This window comes from Boleophthalmus pectinirostris, unplaced genomic scaffold (genome assembly GCF_026225935.1).
Source record: "Boleophthalmus pectinirostris isolate CB_2022bp ecotype Guang Dong unplaced genomic scaffold, ASM2622593v1 HiC_scaffold_10, whole genome shotgun sequence".
NCBI lineage: Eukaryota > Metazoa > Chordata > Actinopteri > Gobiiformes > Gobiidae > Boleophthalmus > Boleophthalmus pectinirostris.
The window spans coordinates 993267-1016243 of record NW_026570971.1 but is presented as its reverse complement, the minus strand read 5'-3'; the positions used below and the strand labels follow the sequence as shown (position 1 = coordinate 1016243).

Genomic DNA, 22977 nt, shown 5'->3' with positions numbered 1-22977 from the left:
ACGGTGGAAGATCAGAGTCATGGTCGTCTCCGGGGGAAAATTACGGAACAAATGTTTATGACGATTTGGTCTGAGGAGAGACGGAAAACTGGACTCTGGGGAGGAGAGGGGATCATCACAGGAGCCCGAGGGAGCGACGGGGAGAGCAATAACAAGCGACGTAAGACGGAGACGTGACAGACGACAGGTGTGGGCGGGGCTAACGACAGGTGAGGTCATGGGGGAGGAGCTTCACAGGTTTAAAACGGCACTAAACATCTAAACTCCGCCTGTAATCATGATTCAGATAGAGAGGCTAAAGTGGGAGGGGCCTAAAGGGGAGGAGGGGCGGGGTCTGAGGAGGAGGGGAGGGGAGGAGGGGTGGGGTCTGGGGTTATAACAAACGGTGTGATTTGTGGTTTAACAGGTATCGACTCTGCTCTTTCTAACATCTGTGATCAGTGCTGTGTGATGTCATGTAGTACCTGAAACCCCAGAGGCCACTGGAGCACGACATGCTCATTTTTATACATTTTTGACCATAAAGACTCAAATTTTGTGATTAAAACACCATATACTGGATATATTTAGAGTTTAGTTTAAAGTAACTCCTGTTTTCACTTCTTGGGTTGTTTTTTTAAAGATGATACAGTAAAGTTTATTTATCTTGTCGACATGTTTCATCTGTCACGTTCAATCAGCAGTCGAAACACGTCAACAAGATAAATACACTTTACTGTCTTTAAATAAAAATGAATCCATGAAGTTAAAACACATAAGACGACCAAATGAACGGCTTTGGTTTAGAATCTCCTGTTTGAGTCCCACAGGTCAAGACTTTTGAAACTCTAAATGTCTTTTTGTTCATGAGATTTTACAATAATCCAAGAAAATACAATAGTACAGTACAATAAAGTACAATAAAGTACAGCAAAGCACAGTAAAGTACAATAAAGTACAGTAGTTGTTAGTGATCATTTCTGACCTTCTGACCTTCTTGCTTTCATGGAAATGGAAAAGTTAAAGCCAAACTTCTCCAAGGAGACAGACACTACACTGTGGAACATTATCTAAAGGAAAACATTTCCATGGAAACAAGCAGGAGGAGGCAGCTCTCCTCTAGGCCAAATGAGTCAGGTCTGTGGAGAGGCGAGCCTGCTCAGTCAGGACGCACGTTTCAGAGCAACAAACACAAACCAGAATGAAAAACGCCTCGTGACCCACCGACCCGACATACAGGTGGAGAAAGGATTAAGTCAGAACCACACAAAGGCAAAAGGCAGATGAGAAAGTGTAATGCTCAAGGACACAGCAACAGCAGGCACGAGTCAAAGCGGGAATCAAACCCCAAACCTTCAGCTCAGATTATCAAGAAAAAACACAAAGCCCCAGAACTTAGATTTAGTTTGAAGACATTTTTGATTTCTATTTGAGCAGCTTCTCCAGCAGCACATGAGCTGACGGAGGCGTGTGAGAGCGAAGTGTGTGGAGGTCAGAGGTCGTTAAGGGGTCAGGGGTCAGAGGTCAGGTGCAGGACGCCGTGTTAGTTTTACCGTTGGAACAATTCGTCCTCAACACTTTTGAGAAGACTCCTTGAAAGGACAGACGACGGCGGCGGACGACACAGAGGTGAGAGAGGAGAGAAAATAAAGAGTCAAAGCAAAAAAAACAAAACAGCAGCGTGCAAAACAAGGCTCTGGTTAAAGCCGCACTGGGGAACTTTTCTGGTGGAGGCTCCGTCAAACACTTTTCAAAGTATTCGACCTCGTTCACAGTCACAAGGTCTGTTTTTCGAGGGATTTTTGACTCTAAATGCCTCCTGTAACTGAATAAATGTAAAGTCGAGCTGATTAAAGTCACACTGGGGAACATTCCAGAGCAGTGACGTCTCCGTAGAAACCAGCAGGTGACGGACCTTGAACCAGTAAAGTTCCACAGTGCAGCTTTGAAAGTAAATAATGTGTTAATACAGTGTAAGTGAAGTTACAGCAGGACAAAACAAAACAAACAAAGGGACGAGGACAAAGCTTCAGGTTTTTTTTAATTCTATAATAATTGTTCTGAGTCGTCTCTTCTCCAGCTGCGTCTCCAGACCAGTGTCCTGAAAACTCTCTGAAAAACTCTGAAAAACTCTGAAAAACTCTGAAAAACTCTGAAAAACTCTGAAAAACTCTGAAAAACTCTGAAAAACTCTGAAAAACTCTGAAAAACTCTCTGAAGGCCGAATTATAATTCTGCGTCGACTCATCGCACTCTGCTGCAGTCGCTTTGTCGCCGTCAGTTTTTGATTTATGGATCTGCATCAAAGTAATTCACCTCCACAACACCAGGAGGCGACGAGTTAAACCTGGAGTTCGTGTAACAAAATGAATCGGGAAGCGGAAAACCTGAAATGTTTGTAGAGTGAATGTGCGTCGCTTTCCTGTTGTCTGTGTCACTTCCACACGTACTTACAGAAGTTCTGAGGTGCACGCTGGTCGACGCAGACGCAGACGCAGACGTTCTGTGGAGGAGGCTCGACGCAGACGATCTGACGCACGAACATAAACTGGACTTGAGAGTTTCCTGGTTTCTCATCAGCGAGACACTGACATGTGCATCAGCTGCATCATTTACTCCAATGTCAGAAATTCAACTTGTACCAATTTTTAAAACCACTTAAAAGAAAATCTGTGGAATATTTGGCTCAGTTGAATAAAATCTACTGGGTTCACCAAGACTCTGAAGCTGCATCAGGCTCCAGGTGAAACATCAGTTTTTCTCAAATAACTTTAAAAATATTCCTTTCAGGTCCATAGTGTCTGTGACAGTTGAATATAAATGTTGCTGTTGTGCATCTTTTGGTACAAACTTCATATCTTTATCTTCATAACTTTCTAAGATATGATCATTTTGTCAAGATTTTTAGTGTTTTTTTCATAATTCTCCAAAATCCACAAAGTCCAAAGATAAAATGAGAAACAAAGTTTGTTGTTTCTGTAGAGATCAGAGACTGTAGAAAAAAGTGGAGGAAGTGATGTTACCAGAGCGACTCAGTGACAGGTGCGTCTCAGTGACAGGTGCGACTCAGTGACAGGTGCGTCTCAGTGACAGGTGCAACTCAGTGACGGGTGCGTCTCAGTGACGGGTGCGTCTCAGTGACGGGTGCGTCTCAGTGACGGGTGCGGCTTAGTGACAGGTGCGACCCAGTGACAGGTGCGACCCAGTGACAGGTGCGACTCAATGACAGGTGCGGCTCAGTGACAGGTGCGACTCAATGACAGGTGCGACTCAGTGGCAGGTGCAACTCAATGACAGGTGCGGCCCAGTGACAGGTGCAACTCAGTGACGGGTGCGGCTCAGTGACAGGTGCGGCTCAGTGACGGGTCAGTGACGGGTGCGTCTCAGTGAGTGACGGGTGCGTCTCAGTGACGGGTGCTCAGTGACGGGTGCGTCAGTGACGGGTGCGTCTCAGTGACGGGTGCGTCTCAGTGACGGGTGCGTCTCAGTGACAGGTGCGTCTCAGTGACAGGTGCGACTCAGTGACAGGTGCGTCCCTGTGACAGGTGCGACTCAGAGTTTGGTAAACCCAAGTTTCCAGAAAGAATAAGGATGTTATTAAAAAAACTGATGTTTCAGCTCAGATTTAAGGCCACAGACGTTAAACTCCAGAGGTTTGGTGGATCCAGTTGCATGAAGAGAATTTCATGAAATTTCTCCTGGAACTTTACTTTGACAAGTGTAAAAAAAGATACTAGATACAGATTGATTTTCAAAAAGTTGGGCAAATGATGCTCCTTAAAATCCAGGAGACACTTCCAAAACCCGACAAGAACCGGGACACTCGAACGCTCGATGTAAACGCGCTCACTGATCGATCAACAAACAAACAAATAAATAAATAAATAAATAACAGGAGTAGAGTGTAACATGCAGCTGGGTTAGACTGGAGAACATGAAGAGATTTACACAAGTGCAGAGAGTGAAACACAAAACACACAGAACAAACACACAGAGCAGGTTTGATTCTGTCGTCTGGAGGATCATGTGGAGTCAGACTTAAACTCTGAGTCTCTGTTTTACCTGGAGGAAATTCCTCCTTCTGCAAACGGACTCCAGGCTGAAGAGAAGTCGTTTTCTTTATTCACATCCTAAAAAAACAAAAAAAACAAAAAAAAAACTGAGAAAACACATAATTTAACACAAAATAAAGCTGCACTGTGTCACTTTTCTAACTCAACTCTGCAGTCGTCTGTGAACTTGTTCCTCTGACTCTGGACGTCAAACTTTTTTCATTTTCTTCATTTCAGTTCGAGTCTCCTCCGCTCTCCCTCATCCCTCACAAGTTTTATTTTATTTTGACTTGTACATTTACATTTATATATAATTATGTCTTATTCGTCTCCTGCTCTTTTTTGCTAGAATTTATTTAGAATTTATTATTAGTGTTTATATTTTCACTCTTTGTTATATTTTATTGTGACGTGTGACTCTGTGTCCAAATCATTTCCCTGTGGATCAATACATTTGGCAAAGTTTAAGTTTCTCTTGGTTAAACCTGGAGACATATTTGTCCATTAAACATCGTGTTTTAAAGTTTTAGAAAACGCTGCAGTGTTTAAAGATCTCGTCCATGAGCAGTTTCTCTGTGTTCCACGTTTGAGCTGCTCGATAAACTAAAGAAAACTGTCCAAAAGCTTTTCCTAAACGCCTCTAGAGCCTCTGGAGCCTCTAGAGCCTCTAGAGCTGCTCTTGTGCGATGTGAATTTCTTTTCACAAACTCCTGTAGAGGTGGAGCGAGGTTATTAAAAACTTTGTAAACCAACATTTTCTTTCTTTCTGCTCGATTATTATTTTTTCAGCTGCAGATTTCACGACTTGCAGCTTGAAATCTGCAGAACATGATTTTGTTTTTAGGGGCGTTTGTGTTCAGTCTTTGTAAGTTGATGTTTAAATTGAACATTTTCAGAGGTTCAGGAGTGAGAGGAGCAGCAGACACTGACACACAGACCCAGAGCGCCCCCTGGAGGCCGTCAGGGGGAAAATAACAAACTTGTGAAACGATATAATTTGAATAAATAAATCACACCTGAGTTTAAGTCGCAGAAAACAACCAAACCATGAAAAAAAAGCCACTTATAGTCCAAAAAATCTGGTAAATCTTTTTAGTCAGAGCTGCTTAATGTCACACTGTGGAACATTCCAGACAGAGCAGTGACGTCTCCATGGAAACAAGCAGGTGACGGACCCACAACCACAAAGTTACACAGTGCAGCTTTCATTTCATTTCAGTTTTTTGGTCGTACTGGTGAAAAAATAAAACTTTCACCTCATTTACAACTCAAATAAATCCCATTTTTTCTAGTCGTACAGTCACATCTCGTTTTTAAATTACATATTGGATCGTGTTTTGAGTTAAACGTTTATTTTAAAAGAGTGATTATATTTTTTTTGAGACATAATAAGGAGTTGACAAAACGTTACCATCTCTGAATGTGCCTCGGTCTCTTTGCGAATGGGCGGATGGAACTCCAACTTATCGGCTGGAAAAGAGAAAAATAAAACAGTTTAGAGACAGAACAGAGAAAAAAAACTCAAAATCTGATTATTTAAACGTTTTTGGAGTTTAAGACACGTCGTTTAATTATTATTAAAGCTCCTAAATTACAGTAAATCAATGTTCTAATGTTCTTTCCTCAAAAACAGAGCAGGATTTTAAAGGTTTGGAGAATAAACTGTTTTTTTTGGCGAGTGAAAATGTACAGTGAACAGTTTTTCCACTTCATTTTACAGACACCAGGGGGCAGTGACGCTCCAGACACGCAGGTTTAGGTCGAGCGCTTTTCTACCTGGAGCAACACAAATGCACGAATACACACACACACACAAACACACACACACACACACACACACACACACACACACTTCACTTCATTTAGTCACTGGTGACACCATCCGACTTTGTGAATTTTCTTGTTTTAGAAGCAACAAAAACTTTTATTTGAGTTGGAACATGTGAAAAATAGATAAAATTATAGTATAAATTCTATAATTAAAACTCAAGTGTGTCTTAGTCTGCTGCAATCTCCAAGAACAACAAAAGGAATAAAGAGATATTTTTGTCTTTTTCTGGTTAATTATTTGGTTCATTCATGTTTTGTGTTTTGAAATTCAGCCAAGATTAAACTATTTTTTGTGTTTTCATGTGGTTTCCTCGTCACACACAAACCTGGAGTTGTGTTTTGCTTCATTCACGCAAATTTAAAACACACAAACCTGCACATTTATCACAAGTTCTTCTGTCAAACACACAGAAAGAAACGGTTCTGTGCAGGAAGGACGTGCTCCACTGTGTTTAGAATAATTTCGATCATTTCAGTCCTGGAGTTGTAAATCTCTACTGAACTAAAGAGAAAAGGTGTGGAAATTTTAAAAACCTGGAAAATTCCTCAGTCATCGAGGTAGAATTCAAGACAAAAGGAGAAATTCACCAGAAAACGTTTTACTAAATGTGGTCATCATAAAGAAACTCTTCTACACCGTCTCTGTGAATCCTCAGCAGTTCAAATATTTTGGAAAGAGATTATAAATTATAACATATCTGACAGGAATATTTAATGTAAAGATTCCTCTGAGTGCAAAACTGTGGGATTGGGAAAATATCCAGAAGGTTTATGACAGACAATAAATAAAAAAAAAGAAAAATGACTGGAGTTTGGATTATTACACACCAGAAGAACCATCGCCTTGAACTGAAAAAATATTGAAGCCCCCTTCAACAAAACAGAGGATTAAGGAACTTTCAGAAAGATCCACATTTATAACAAAGGGAAAACGAAAAGATTTAGCAAAATTATGGGAACCTTATTTGAATATCGTATCTAAAAAACCCTGAGCACACTCGCTGTGTGTGACGTCGTCGTGTCTCGATGTTCATGTGTGACACTTTTGGGGCGTTTAACGTTCACACTGGAGTCACACACACGTCACATTTAACTGGAAATGTGAACGACCTCGCAACAAAAATCAGATTTCACCAAAAAAATCTGAATTCAGCTTTAAACCCTGCAGACTGAACGGAGCCTGAGACTCACTGTGGCTCTTCTTATATTTGTTCCGTTTCTTGTGATTGTTAAAACTACAGAAGCTCTCAGGTCTTTTCGTTTTGTAAAAGCAGCTCACAGGACGAAAAAGTCTGGAGACGTTTTAGATAAAATAATAGAAAAACCCTGAGCCACACCTGAGCGAAACAGAGCCACAGGTAAAAACTAACTCTCCAAATCAACCCAGACGTCTGCAGCTGTGACAAAGATTTTTGATTTTACGTCTCCGTGGAGATGTTGATACTTTGCCTAGAATTTTCCACAGTATGGCTTTACATTCATCTATCTCCACGCACCATCCCGAGGCAAAGTTACGGGTCGTACCAGCGGAGAGGCGAGCCAGAATCTGTGTTTTTCGAGGTCTTTACGGACAATCAAAAGAAACGTAACTGAATAAACTAAATACAGGTCTGACTTTAGGGGGCAGAAGAGACACTTTACTACAAAACTTTTCCTTTCAGCATCTTCAGTGCAGGAACCAAACACTCAGGTCTCCAATACCAAGTTGAAAAAGCTGAGTTATTATGAATTATTTTGTTCTTTTTGAGTTTCGCAGCTTTTTCAACTTTGTAAACACAGATACTGTAGGTTTAGGTTTAATGTCAGTGTGGAGAAAAAAGGAAAAGCAATGACATCACCACGGAGACACGCAGGAAGTAGAAAAGTCACACAGTGCGTCTTTAAGTTATTTATGAATCTAAATATGGATTAAAATAAACAGAGAAGGTCCAAAGTGTTTCCAGAATCAGGGATTAAAGTTTCTACGTGACACAAAACCGACTCCTGTGAGGTTTAAGTCGTGTTCTAATGTTTCCTCCTCAAACACAGAGCTGGAGTTGTGTTTGTTTGAGTAGTTTGTTTACATCGCCAAAGCTCCAAACGCTCTGTCCCACCTCGTGATGTCATGAAGTGGTAGTTTTCAAGTGAACAGCTCCTTTAAACACTGCAAATTTCTCTGATCTTGCCAAGATTTTAAAACTTAAATTAAGTTTTTCATGTTGTTTTCAGATTTAATATTGACTTACTCGTTCTGAGACGCTTCATTCTCGTCTACAGGTCGTTTATTTTAAGAGAAGTGTCAAGTAAAAAAGATAATTTCACTGCTTTTAAGTCATTTTCTAATAGATTTAAGTGTTTATATTTTAAATTTGGCCAAGCTTTTAGTTCAGTGGAGATCAGTAAAGAAACTCCAGCGCTGAAACGATCCCGATGAGGTTTGTGGAGTTTAAAAACACACCGGAGCACTTCCTGTGTCACCACACGATGACATCACAAGGTGGACCGGAGTGTTTTGTGTTTGCGAGCGGAACAGTCGGCTGTAATCCGCTCGAGTGAAACAAAGAGAGACTGTTTCAGGATCTAGAGCAGAAAACGCAGCAGGTTTAACGTTTCAGAGCGTCGTGTGATCACAGCGGCTCACGCGGAAACAGCCCACTAATAAACCCACATACTGTTACGTTTAAAGCTGCACCGTGGAACTTTTCAGGTGGAGGGAGTCATTGATTTACCGGGAATGTTCCATGTTTTGACTTTAAACATTTTTATTCAGCGTTTATTCATCACGGGTGTTTCCGTTTTGCTGCTCAAAAACACAATCATTCTTCTGTGAGCAGGACGCCTCTCCACAGATCTGACCTGTAATGAAGCGTCGTTATGGAGTACGAAAGCTTTCAGAAATATTCTTGTGCGCAGGACAGAAAACTGTGCAGCAGTTTCCCAGCAACCCCCCGCAGACGGACCTGGGCCGTGTTTATAACGGAGGTCAACGGGAGGTCAGCGGGCGACACTCACGAGCGTTGCCACGGCGACGTCATAAAGTGCCCACGTTTATCGGCGTCGGCGCATCAGCATCTCCAGGGTGTGTGACTTTATGTGTTTAGTTTATGGGCTCGGTGAAAACCCAAAGCCACAGTCACACGGAGACGGAGAGATGCTGCTTGCGGCTTGAATTTTTTATATTTGTGTTTTGTTTTTAGGTTTATTTTTGTATTTTGTTAAATGTTGGATTCTACTGTCTTTAATAAAAAAAAATAAAACAGCTCTAATTCAATCACAGGTGGATTTAAATCTCAAAAAACAGACAGACTGTGAGTGTGAGCAGGTCGCCTCTCCACAGATCTGACCTGGAGCTGCGTCTGAAACAGAAAGGTTTAACGCTCCAGACAAAGCAATAAAATCTCCACAAAAAAAAGCATCTGCCAAATTCTCCACCAGAAAAGTGACAGAGTGCAGCTTTAAATCGAGTCTGTTATGTGGAGAGTGGCTCCTGGTCGACCTGAATTATGTCAGAATAAAGTGCACAGAGTGTTTTTGAGGCACGTCTGGATGAGTGTGAGTGTAAAGCAGAGCCGCTCGCTGTTAGTTCACATTAGAGCGTCTGAGTTCACATTAGAGCGTCTGAGTTCACTCCACGCTGTTGTTATTCTGTGTTATTAAAGATGCACAGAGGGACACAGACCTGCCGCCCCCCGGAGTCTCCGAGGCGACTGTGGGCTGCAGCTCAACGCCTCCACCACCTCCACCACCTCAGAGTGAGCTTCAGATACAAACACGGTCAACAACGCAGTTAACAACACACTCGCAGACTCTCACAAACGCTCGCAGACTCTCACAAACTCTCGCAGACTCTCGTAAACTCTCGCAGACTCTCCAGACTCTCCCAGACTCTCCCAGACTCTCCCAGACTCTCGCAGACTCTCGCAGACTCTCGCAGACTCTCGCAGACTCTCGCAGACTCTCGCAGACTCTCGCAGACTCTCGCAGACTCTCGCAGACTCTCACAGACTCTCGTAAACTCTCGCAAACTATCGCAGACGCTTGCAAACTCTCACACTCTCGCAAACTCTCAAAGACTCTTGCGGACTCTCGTAAACTCTCACAAACACTCGCAGAGTGTTGCAGAGTCTCACAGACTCTCGCAGACTCTCGCAGACTATCACAAACTCTCACAGACTCTCACAGACTCTCACAAACTCTCACAAACGCTCGCAATCTCTTGCAAACTCTCATAAAAGCTCGAAGACTCTCGCATGACAAACTCTGGCAAACTCACACAATCTCTCACAAACACTCAAACACACAAACACTCACAAACTCTGAGAAAAGGAGTCAACAGGAAGCAGAAGAGGCACACATGTGGTCCGTGTGTGGTGCGAGTGTGGTTCCAGTTTGCACCAACACATATGACATCAGCAGATAAATATAGTGTGTTGTACCGACGATCCAGTTACACAAGTGCAACGCAACACAACGAGCACAACGAGCACAACGAGCACAACGAGCACAACGAGCACAACGAGCACAACGAGCACAACACTGCACACACTTCACAACACTTCACAACACCGACACCCCGTTACTCTTAATAAACACATTCATTGTTAAATGGGGACGTAACGATGTCCAAATCTTTCCACACGGTTTTATCACGATGTGCATTAGTGTGATATTTTGGACGGGACGTTTTTTTGTTTTTAAAATACCCTGACAAGATTTTAGTGTGAAATATTTCTGTCAAAATCCCAAGAATTCCAATAAAAAAACATATTTATTCATGTGCTGCGCTGAAATGAATCATGGGAAATGTAGTTCCTGATGTTCATAAGATGTTGCTTCTATAAAATCTGCATTTAAGCAAAAGAACTTGTGATTTGATGATATATTGTGAGAGGCCATGATGTTATTGTGAGACTTTTGACGATACGATATCACGATATTTCAGTTCTTGTTACCGCGCTATAATTAAACGTTTATTAAGGTTTATTAAGAATGATTAAGGGACAGAACTCTAACTTGTCTGAGGCTCTTTAAGTTTCACGTAAATGTTTAACCCTGAATCATTCTTCAGCTGGATTCACACAGGATCAGTTTGACGTGTGTTTGTAATAACTGTGGAGGAGTCTGAGATTTTAATCCTGTGTGAAAGTGACACGTCTGTCATTTGTAAAGTCAAAATTGGTGCAAATATGACTCTATTTCTTCAAACACAGACGTCCGGTGATAAAACTCGTCCCGTCTGAATCTGCGTCTCAGTGTTTGTTGTTGTAATTGTGTCTTTTCTATTTCGTTTTTTTCTTTTCTCTTTCAGTCTCAGAGTCATTTACAGATTTTGTTCATCTCGTGTGAACTTTCTGCGAGTAACTCAGAGGTGGAGCGGGAGTTTGTAAATGAGCAGACGTCCTCAGGTGTGAACAGAGCGTTAATAAACCATCTGTTCATTATGTTCATTAAGTCTTAGTTCATGTTTATTAAGGCTCATGAAGGTTATTATAAAGTGTCACCAACTAAACTAAACTAAACTAAAATAAACTAAACTCCTGACTCGCTGCAGCTGATGTGGACGAGTTCATGTGTCACCATGGTAACAGATTTCACATTAAACCATAGATACAGAAGCGGAACACCCCCAGACTGATGTCACTGCAAAACTATAAACGAGTGTTCATCTTTTTACACGTCGCCCAGATATAGATACAATTTTTTTTTTCATATCAATCACCAACTGTCCACGGGCTTCAGAATGATAAAAAAAATAAAACTATCGCCATAGCAACTGACAATTTAACACAATTTAGAATATAAAGAGAAAAAAGCGTCATGTTTTTTTAAGATCTCGAGCTCTGGAATGAATGAATTATGCATTAAATTTAGTTTTAATTGATATTTTGTCACTTTTTATTTATAAACTCAAACTTGTTGTTCAGACGCTGTTGTTCTTTCTTGGAATTCTGTCGTTGTTTAAAAGGTTTTGGTGTTAGAAGAACTTTTTACTTCATCCTAAACATTTCCGTCCTGATCCATGGGCTGGAGTTTATGTTTAGTTTTGTTTTGTTGCAAAATGTCTACTACGATTAAATTAGGTTTAATATTTTACTGTATATTTTGTCATTTTGTAATAAATAAATAAAATATTCTGTGTTTTGAGGTGGAGAAAGTCCTAAAGATGTCGTCTGTAACAGGAGGATAAATCTTGTTCATTCTGTGTGTGATCGTGTGTTTGTGTGTCACTCACAGTCGACTTCTGACGACGTCCGCTCGGCTTTGTTCTGTTTCTTGCTGGACTTGATGGTGTGTCTGACGGCGATCGGCTGAAAAAACAAAAACAAAACAAAGATTTAGAGACAAAAAGTGGTTTGGCAAAGTCGTTTAACACCCGATGAGACACGTCCAGGGCGAAGGGAGAGTCAACGATCGCCGGGAACCACAGCATTCAGTCAAATGAAGCTCATCGAGGCCTGCGGTAATAAAATGACGAGGCTCAGAGCTACACTGACAGAGAGAAGAGCCACACTTTAAATATAAAGTGACTCTGTCCACATCACAAAACCGTCAGACGTTTGGAAACACGCGGACGACAACAACAGGAACTCACCATGGAAAATGTCCCGGTTTTCTTCATCTAGATGTTATTGTTATTATTCTTTATTTTTTCCATTTATATTTTGTCTATTTATACCTGGTTTAGACCTGGTTTAGACCTGGTTTAGACCTGGTTAGACCTGGTTTAGACCTGGTTTAATCCTGGTTTAATCCTGGTTTAGTCCTGGTTTAGTCCTGGTTTAGTCCTGGTTTAGTCCTGTTGTTGACCTAGTATAGTCCTGGTTTAGTCCTTGTTTAGAACTGATTTAGTCTCAATTTAGTCCTGGTTTAGACCTAGTAGTGTCCTGGTTTAGACCTGGTTTAGACCTGGCTTAGACCTGGCTTAGACCTGGCTTAGACCTGGCTTAGTCTCGATTTACTCCTGGTTTAGTCTTGGTTTAGGTCTAATTTGATCATGAGTTGAATCTGGTTTTATTCTCTTAAATCCTGGAAAACTGAGAAAACATCTCGGTTTTCTTCATCTAGACGTTGCTGTAGTGTCTCTTTTTTCCTTTTATAAATTAACTAAAGCTCAAAAAAAAACATTTCTTATCTTTTGCACAGTTATTATTATTATTTGTACACAGTCCATCATTTTGACCTCGTGTATTTGCACGTTTGTGATTCGATCCTTTTGATCAAATCACAGAGTCACATTTTTCTGTTTCATTTATTCAACTTTAACCCATTTAGTTTTGTTGAGTTCTCCAAATCCTCCAGCCTCTTGTGTTCTGTTGTTTTTTGTGTTCTGTTCTGTTGTTTTTTGTGTTCTGTTCTGTTGTTTTTTGTGTTCTGTTCTGTTGTTTTTTGTGTTCTGTTCTGTTGTGTTCTCTTGTTTTTTGTGTTGTTTTGTGTTGTGTGTGCTGGTGTTGCGTTGTGTTGTGTCCTCTTGTGTTGTGTTTGTGTTTCATTATTATTCCCGCAGAGTTTCCACAGTCAGAGTTGTTCAGAGCTGAGACAGAGCCAGAGCTGTTCACAGTCACACAAAGGGCAGTAAACTGGACTGGTACCACCTCCTCCTCCTCTTCCTCCTCCTCCTCCTCCTCCTCCTCTTCTTCTTCTTCTTCAACCACAGGCTCTCGGAGAATTATAACGACCACAGAGACTAAAAACAGCTCTGAAACAAACCTGACGTGAAGCTGAACATGAAGCCCGTTCATCTGTGTCAGTGTTTTACATGTGAAGTGATCAGAGGAAAAACTCGACCTGGATTATTTATTTACATGTTTTATTTATGTTTTTATGTTTTACTCTGTTATTTGTAATAAAACGTGTGGTGTGAGTCATTTCCCTGTGGATCAGTAAAGTCTGAGTTTAGATTTGATCATCACTTTGTGTCATCATCATCATAAACCTTCATTATTTTATGGTCCTTCCAGGAGTCTCTGTGTGTGTGTGTGTGTGTGTGTGTGTGTGTGTGTGCGCTCCTGCAGCCACTGCTCTGACACACCTCAGGGTTTCTGCCCTCCTTTTGTCCTTTTTCTCTTACCATATTTCTGCCCTCTTTCTATCCTCCTTTTGCCCTCCTCTTGCCCGCTTTCTGCCCTCGTTTTCCCCTTTTTCTGTCCTGTTTCTGTCCTCTTTTTACCTTCTTTCTGCCCTCCATTTTTCTCTTTCTACCCTCCTTTTGCCTTCTTTTTCCCTCTTTCTACCCTCCTTTAGTCCTTTTTCTCTTACCATCTTTCTGCCTTCCTTTTGCCCCTTTTCTACCCTCTTTCTGTCCTCCCTTTTTCCCTTTCTACCCTCCGTTTGTCCTTTTTCTTTTCCCTCTTTTTCCCTCTTTCTGCCTTCTTTACCTCCAGATCGTCGTCGTCCACTTCTCCGTACGGCTGGTGATTTTCTGGGTTGTTCATTTTATCCAAAAGGTCGACGGCGAGTCTCCGGGTCAGACCGGTCTGAGCCACGAACACGTGCTGGAAAAAACACCAAGATACATGAGAAAATCAGGACTATTCCAGGTCTAAAACTGGGACTATTCCAGGTCTAAAACTGGGACTATTCCAGGTCTAAAACTGGGACTATTCCAGGTCTAAAACTGGGACTAATCCAGGTCTAAAACTGGGACTATTGCAGGTCTAAAACTGGGACTAATCCAGGTCTAAAACTGGGACTAATCCAGGTCTAAAACTGGGACTAGAACAGGTCTAAAACTGGGACTAATCCAGGTCTAAAACTGGGACTATTCCAGGTCTAAAACTGGAACTAGAACAGGTCTAAAACTGAGACTATTCCAGGTCTAAAACTGGGACTATCCTAGGTCTAAAACTGGAACTAGAACAGGTCTAAAACTGGACTAATCCAGGTCTAAAACTAGATCTAAGGTTTAAAACTAGGACTATTCCAGGTCTAAAACTGAGACTATTCCAGGTCTAAAACTGAGACTATTCCAGGTCTAAAACTGAGACTATTCCAGGTCTAAAACTGGGACTATTCCAGGTCTAAAACTGGGACTATTCCAGGTCTAAAACTGAGACTATTCCAGGTCTAAAACTGGGACTATTCCAGGTCTAAAACTGGGACTATTCCAGGTCTAAAACTGAGACTATTCCAGGTCTAAAACTGGGACTATCCTAGGTCTAAAACTGGAACTAGAACAGGTCTAAAACTGAGACTATTCCAGGTCTAAAACTGAGACTATTCCAGGTCTAAAACTGAGACTATTCCAGGTCTAAAACTGAGACTATTCCAGGTCTAAAACTGAGACTATTCCAGGTCTAAAACTGGGACTATTCCAGGTCTAAAACAGACTATTCCAGGTCTAAAACTGAGACTATTCCAGGTCTAAAACTGGGACTATTCCAGGTCTAAAACTGAGACTATTCCAGGTCTAAAACTGGGTCTACAAAACCGTAAAGTTCCACAGTGCGCCTTTATTAAGTGTTGGATATTAAACTTCAGTTTGTTTTCTGCCGTTTAAAAACATTTGATCTTTAAACACATTTCTTTTGTTCCGTTCTGAATATTTTTTATAAACCGAAGTTGTTGTTTTTTTACCGATAAAAGTTTCTCCGCCGTGGGCCTCTTCTTCGGATTCTTGGTCAGAGAAATTTTGACAAAGCTGTGGAAGGCGGCCGACCTGAGCAGAAGAGAATCTGTTTAAAACTCGACGATTACAAACGAAGCCGGATCTGTAAAACGAGACGGAAACGTGGAGAAAAGTCAAACAAACGAAACGCTCACCATTTGTTTTTGTCTTTTAGTTTGGGAGGCTGGAAGTTGCTCTTGGACATCAGGAACAAAGCTCTGCGGAAAAAAACAACCCACAACCATCAAAAAAGAAAAGAATAAAAGAGAAACAGGGTCAAGTTTTGGTCTAGAATTAACACAAAAATAAATAAAACAGTAAAGATTTTGGTTTTTAATGAAGTGAAGAAGGACGACGGAAGAAAAAGGACAAGAACAAGGAAAAAGACTCAAACTCCAAAAAAAAAAAGACAAAACTGAAAAGAAAGATAAGATAAAAGAACTCAAGATTTTAACAGAAATAGAAGAGGATTAAAAAAGGGCAAAAGAAGAACTAAACCAGGACTAAACCAGGACTAAACTGAGCTTTAATTACAGCTAAATACAGACTGAATCAGGACTAAACCAGAACTAAACCAAGGACTAAACCAGGACTAAACCGAGACTAAACCAGGACTGACACAGGACTAAACCAGGACTAAATCAGACCTAAAAAAGGACTAGATCGGTAATAAAGTAGGACTGAACCAGAACTGAACCAGGGACTAAACCAGGGACAAAACAAAAAATAAACCAGGACTAAACAAAGACTAAACCAGGACTGAACCAGGAACTAAACTAGGAACTAAACCAGAGCTAAAAAAGGACTGAACCAGGACTAAACCAGAACTAAACCAGGAATAATCCAGGACTAATCCAGGACTAAACCAGGACTAAACCAGGACTAAATCAGAACTAAACCAGAACTGAACCAGGGACTAAACCTGGACTAAACTGGACCTAAGGATGCAATTAGAAAGTTCCAGGTCATGTCTGTGGAGAGGCAATCCTGCTCTCAGTAAAATGGCAGTAATTGAAGAAATGAATGAAATGTGAGTTTAATGTGGAACATTCCAGGCAACACCATAACACCATTATGGTCCATTAGATGAGAGGGAAAAGTGCCGCAGTGCAGCTTTAATGGACTCGTACCTCATGGGATGCAGGTCGAACATGGGCGGCTGGAGCTCGGCCAGTTCGATGGCGGTGATGCCCACGGCCCAGATGTCGCACAGCTGGTTATACCCGCCGTTTTTCTCCACCGCCGCCACTTCAGGGGCCATCCTGACGACAGAAAACACACGGACTCACATCGTAACGCACAGAAAACACACTGACTCACATCGTAACGGACAGAAAACACACTGACTCACATCGTAACGCACAGAAAACACACCGACTCACATCGTAACGGACAGAAAACACACCGACTCACATCGTAACGCAGAAGAAAACACACTGACTCACATCGTAACGGACAGAAAACACACCGACTCACATCGTAACGGACAGAAAACACACTGACTCACATCGTAACGGACAGAAAACACACGGACTCACATTGTAACGGCAGAAAACACACTGACTCACATCGTAACGGCAGAAAACACACTGACTCACATCGTAACGCACAGAAAACACACTGACTCACATCGTAACATACAGAAAACACACTGACTCACATCGTAACATACAGAAAACACACCGACTCACATCGTAACGCACAGAAGACACACACACTCACATCTTAACATACAGAAAACACACTGACTCACATCGTAACATACAGAAAACACACCGACTCACATCCTAACGCACAGAAGACACACACACTCACATCTTAACATACAGAAAACACACTGACTCACATCGTAACGGGATGAAAATACACTCGCATCATAACGGGATGAAAACACACTCACATCGTAACTGGCAGAAAACACACTGACTCGCATCGTAACGGAAGAAAACACACACACTCACATCGTAACTGGCAGAAAACACACTGACTCGCATCGTAACGGAAGAAAACACACTCACTCACATCGTAATGGGTTAAAACACACTGACTCACATCGTAACGGCAGAAAACACACTGACTCGCATCGTAACGGGTTAAAACACACTGACTTACATCGTAACAGCAGAAAACACACTGGCTCACATCATAACGGCAGGAAACACACTCGCTCACATCGTAACACTCAGAAAACACAATGACTCGCATCGTAACGGAATGAAAACACACTCGCTCACATCGTAATGGAAGAAAACACAATGACTCCCATCGTAACGGCAGAAAACACACTCCCTCACATCGTAACGGGTTAAAACACACTGGCTCGCATCGTAACGAGCAGAAGACACACTGACTCACATCGTAACGACAGAAAACACACTGACGTGCATCGTAATGGGCAGATAACACATTCACTCGCATTGTAACGGGATGAAAACTGACTTACTCACATCATAACGGGCAGAAAACACACTCACTCCCATCGTAATGGGCAGAAAACACACTCGCTCACATCATAACGGGCAGAAAACAAACTGACTCACATCGTAACGGCAGAAAACACACTCACTCACATCGTAACACTCAGAAAACACAATGACTCGCATCGTAACGGGATGAAACACACTGACTCACATCATAACGACACACTTATTTGAAGTTTACGTAAATAAAAGCTCGTCTTACCAGTACGGCGTTCCGATGAAGGATTTTCTTTTGGCGATCGTGGCCGTGATTTTAGCAGCGACTCCAAAATCAGCTGAAAAATACGACTACAATTTTCAACAACTCATTTTGTCTTTTTATTTGAATGATCACAGAGTTTTTGTGCTGAAACGACAGAACTCACCGAGCTTCACGTCCCCGTTGTCTGTGAGGAGAATATTCGCCCCCTGAAAAAATACAACACAGAAAAATAATGTCATTAGTTCGACCAAAATAACACAATTTAAATCATATTCAGAGTTTTCTATTTCAAATTGGTTTAGTACAAAAAAAGTAAACATTTCGGTTTTGAGAGACGCTCAAAGTGACAAGGAGTTTTTATTATTCACTTTATTAACCTTCAAATAAATCAAAAAATTAACTGAAGAACTGATTTGTAAAAAAAAGTGAAAAAAAAAAAAATAATCTAAATGAAATAACTTTATACCCTCAGACCTTCAAAAATACTGTTTTATCGGCAACACACTGGCTACTAGCAGTACTAGTAGTAGCAGTACTAGTAGTAGTACTAGTAGTAGTAGTAGTAGTAGTAGTAATAGTTGTAATAGCAGTAGTAGTACTAGTAGTAAGTAAGTAAGTAAGTCTTTATTTATACAGCGCTTTCACAGACATTTTACAGAACATTATTCAGCATTATTCATTCACTCTACACCTGCTGATGTAAACTACTGTTGTAGCCACAGCTGCCCTGGGGCAGACTGACAGAAGCGCAGCTGCCATGCCACTCGGCGCCATCGGTCCCTCCGACCACCACACACACTCACACTCACACACACACACACACACACACACACACACACACACACACACACACACACTTTCATACTAGGAAATGTGGGTGAAGTGTCTTGCCTAAGGACACAATGATTGAATTGATTGTATTTAACTGACCTTTAACCATCAACTGTTCATGGACCTGGAGCAGGTTTTGGGTTAGTAGTACTAGTAGTACTAGTTGTAGTAATAGTTGTAATAGCAGTAGTAGTAGTAGTAGCAGTAGTAGCAGCAGCAGTACTATTAATAGTAGTAGTACTAATAGTAGCAGTAGTAGCAGTAGTAGCAGTAGTAGTACTAGTAGTATAAATCTTGAATCTGCGTTGGACGGTGTTGACAGTTTCTTGTATTTGTACATTTGCACATTTGCACATTTGTACATTTGTACATTTGTACATTTGTAGATTTGTACATTTGTATATTTGTAGATTTGTACATTTGTACATTTGTAGATTTGTACATTTGTGGGGAGGAAGAGGAAACAGGAAGTGAAGGTTTAAACTGATAATAGTTGAACCGTGACGTCTGTGAGAACCCTGACACCGAAACAGAGGCCACAGAGCGCGCTCAGACCACGCCCACGGTACTGTGCACCTCACACCTCCACGACCACATCAACGACAACAAAGACCTCAAATAAACTCTAACTCAAACTCTAACAAACACACACACGACACGAGAAACAACACGAAACAAGACGGACTCACAAGACCAGATTAGACCGGGTTTAAGTCTGGTTCTGTCTTGGTTCAGTCTTTCTTTAAACCTGGTTCAGTCCTGGTTCAGTCCTGGTTCAGTCCTGGTTCAGTCCTGGTTCAGTCCTGGTCTGTTAACATGTCCAGTAAAACCCACATTAGTCTTAGTTCTTGGTTTAAATCTTGAGTCCAGACCCTGAAAGTTCTGCTCGTGTCTCTCTCTCTCTGCGTCTCTTTTTTCTCTTCAGTCTCACAAACGGACTCGGTGTGTTTAGTTTGAGCCGCGTCACTTCCTGAAAAGGTCAGGAGGTCGCACACACGGTCGGCTGCCAAACGAGAGCCAGATTTCTCTCACGGCTGCTGCGCGAGGCCTCGGAAACAAAACACATCTGGAGTATTTCTGCTATTCGCCCCATAAACCCAAAGACGTCTCCACCTGAGCTTCAGTCACATCACGACCACGATTATTCACTCGATTTGAAACGCAGAAGAAGACGAAGAAGAACACCAAGAAGAACACCAAGAAGAACACGAAGAAGAACACAAATAACAAGACGAAGAAGAACACCAAGAAGAACATGTTTTTAAGACACAAAACATTCACCTGAAGTTCCACAAACCTAAACCGTGGAAAAGCTCAATAGATCCAAATCTGTGTGTCGTTCGTTCATTAGTTTTTGAATATAAAACCAAAAATAAGAAAACAAAAAAACAACAGTTTTCTTCATTATTTGTCTCCAAAACCAAATAAAAAAAAACAGATAAAGATTTGTTTTTTCAGTTTTTGATTTTGTGTTCAAATGAAAAATGGAAAAAATAAATAAAGGCAGTTTCCTGTTTACGTGACTTTAGTGACTGAGATGTCGGACTGAACCAGGACTGATCCAGGTCCGGGACCAGACCGGAACCAGACCGGGACCAGAGCTAGACTGAGAGTGGGACTGAGACCGGGACTGAGACCGAGACCAGACCTGGACCAGATCGGGACTGAGGACCAGGACTGAGACCGAGACCAGAGCGGGACTGAGACCAGGACTGAGACCGAGACCAGAGCGGGACTGAGACTGGGACTGAGACCGGGACCAGACCGAGACCAGAGCGGGACTGAGACCGAGACGAGACCGAGACCAGAGCGGAACTGAGACCGGGACTGAGACCGGGACCAGACCAAGACCAGAGCAGGACTGAGACCGGTATTGAGACTGGGACCAGTCCGGGACCAGACCGGGACCAGACCGGAGGCTCAGAGTCCACTGCAGGGTCAGAGCTCGAAGCTGAGACTCAGAGTCAAAGCTCTGAGTCCACTCTGGTCCCGGTCTGGTCCCGGTCTGGTCCCGGTCTGGTCCCGGTCTGGTCCCGGTTCAGTCCAACATCTCAGTCACTGAAGTCACGTAAACAGGAAACGGTCGTTATCTGTTTTTTTCCATTTTTCATTTAAACACAAAATCGAAAACTGAAAAAACAAATCATCTGTTTTTTCATTATGGTTTTGGAGACAAATAATGAAGAAAACTGTTTTATACTGTTTTTTTTTTTGGTTTTATATTGAAAAACAAATGAATGAACGACACACAGATTGATCCAGAGTCGATGGAGCCAGAAGTGTGTCTGTGCTCACTCTGTTTGAAACTCAGAGGCGAGAGGTTTACTTTTGTCTGTTTATATAAAGAGTCTGTGTGTGGAAGTCGTGTAAAACAGAGAAAATCTTACCTTAATGTCTCGGTGCATCTTTCCTTTCGTGTGCAGATATCCCAAACCCTGCACACAAACACACGGTCAGAGCTCACTAAACATCACTGAGACTCCAAACAAACGTATTTATATCAATTATTTGTTTTGTTTTAGATTCAGCTACAGCTCGGAAGTTTGGGCCGAAGTTTCTCCAAAAAACAAAAAAAAACTGCACAACACGAAAAATCAACAAAAAGGTTTCAGAGTGAACGCCTGTCGTGTGTTTCCAGGTGAGTCACTGTGTAAATTTTCTGCTTAGTCTGGAATATTTCAACATTAAAACCACATTAAAACCTTTCTGTCGTCACGGAGACCAAACCAGAGCGAGTTCCAGGTCAGATCTGTGGAGAGGCGACTCCGCTCACAGAATTTTTGAGGCATAAAACCATCTGTGACTGAATAAATGTAAAGTAAAACTGTAAAAGTCCAACAAGGTTCATTTGGTTCTGTGATCATTTTTGTTCTTAGGTTCTTTTTTTTCAGAAGAACAAAGTGTCACGTCTGAAAATAAAACTCTTTGGACTCGTTGGATTATTAAGAAAGAAATGTTTAATGACATCATCTCCATCTCAACCAGAAAAGTTACACAGTGCACCTTTAAACTGAGGAAAAAAATAATAATTTAAAAGCATGAGCAATAAATAAAAAAATAAATCAAAATAAATTAATAAATAAGTAAATTAATAAATAAACATATCAATAAATAACAATAAAATAAAAATACACATAAATAAATAAGTAAATAAATAAATATATAAATAAGTAAGTAAATAAATAAATAAAATAAAATAAAAATATCAATAAATAAAATAAAAAAAAAAACTAAAAATACAAAATAATAAAAATAAATAAAATAAACATATAAATAAATAACAATAAATTAAAAATAATAACAAATAAATAAATAAGTAAATAAATATATAAATAATTAAATAAGGAAATAAATAAATAATAAATAAATCAATCAATCTGACTGTAGTTAAGGTGAGTGTGAGTCGTACCTGTAGCGTCTCTCGGGACACATAGGCGATCTGAAGTTCTGACAAAGGTCCAGTCACTGTGGACACAAAAATGTTTTCAGAAAAACAAAAAGTGTCTGTTTGTTGCAGAAGTTTCTATCAGTGAGAACAGGTAGGGGGCGCTCTAGGAAAAAAAGATTAAAACTGGACGCAATGAAATCCAGGCACAAAAGTGAAAGTGTCAGGAGGAAAAGTCAAGTTAAAAGGTTTTTATTCAAACATGTTTACGCTGTGACTGGTCTTCATTAATTAAAACTTAGTGTTTTCTTATAAAAAATACAACAAAAAAGAGACTGAATAAACACAACAACTGGTAGAAATTTGTCTGTTGATTAAATAACACTTTACTTTTTACTTTGCTTCACTTTTATTCAAACCCAAAATATTAAAAAACACCTACTGAAATTCAAATTAATTAAAGTAAAGCTTACAAAAGTATTTTAAATAGAAATGACCTCAGTTTGTGTTGTTGTTGTCGTATTTATTCTGCAGACTCCACTTTAACACTGACACACAAACATATCTCGTTCTAAACACAGAAGAATTGTGAACTTTTTCATGTTTTCTGTGAAATCTACCCACAACTTCCTGTT

The 22977-nt window shown here is 40.9% G+C and overlaps 1 protein-coding gene across 1 annotated transcript in view; it reads right to left on the bottom strand.

Moving 5' to 3' along the window:
- The window catches only part of map4k5 (mitogen-activated protein kinase kinase kinase kinase 5), an 89096-nt gene that overhangs the window by 34424 nt on the left and 31695 nt on the right, over positions 1 to 22977 (bottom strand). Inside the window, exons 6-16 of the mRNA XM_055158754.1 lie at positions 22367 to 22422; positions 21345 to 21392; positions 18290 to 18332; positions 18127 to 18199; positions 16575 to 16706; positions 15600 to 15662; positions 15414 to 15495; positions 14216 to 14332; positions 12073 to 12148; positions 5443 to 5501; positions 4042 to 4109 (exon numbers count right to left, since the gene is read on the bottom strand). Coding sequence (XP_055014729.1) covers positions 4042 to 4109; positions 5443 to 5501; positions 12073 to 12148; positions 14216 to 14332; positions 15414 to 15495; positions 15600 to 15662; positions 16575 to 16706; positions 18127 to 18199; positions 18290 to 18332; positions 21345 to 21392; positions 22367 to 22422 — 817 coding nt within the window. The remainder of the gene's footprint in view (positions 1 to 4041; positions 4110 to 5442; positions 5502 to 12072; positions 12149 to 14215; positions 14333 to 15413; positions 15496 to 15599; positions 15663 to 16574; positions 16707 to 18126; positions 18200 to 18289; positions 18333 to 21344; positions 21393 to 22366; positions 22423 to 22977) is intronic.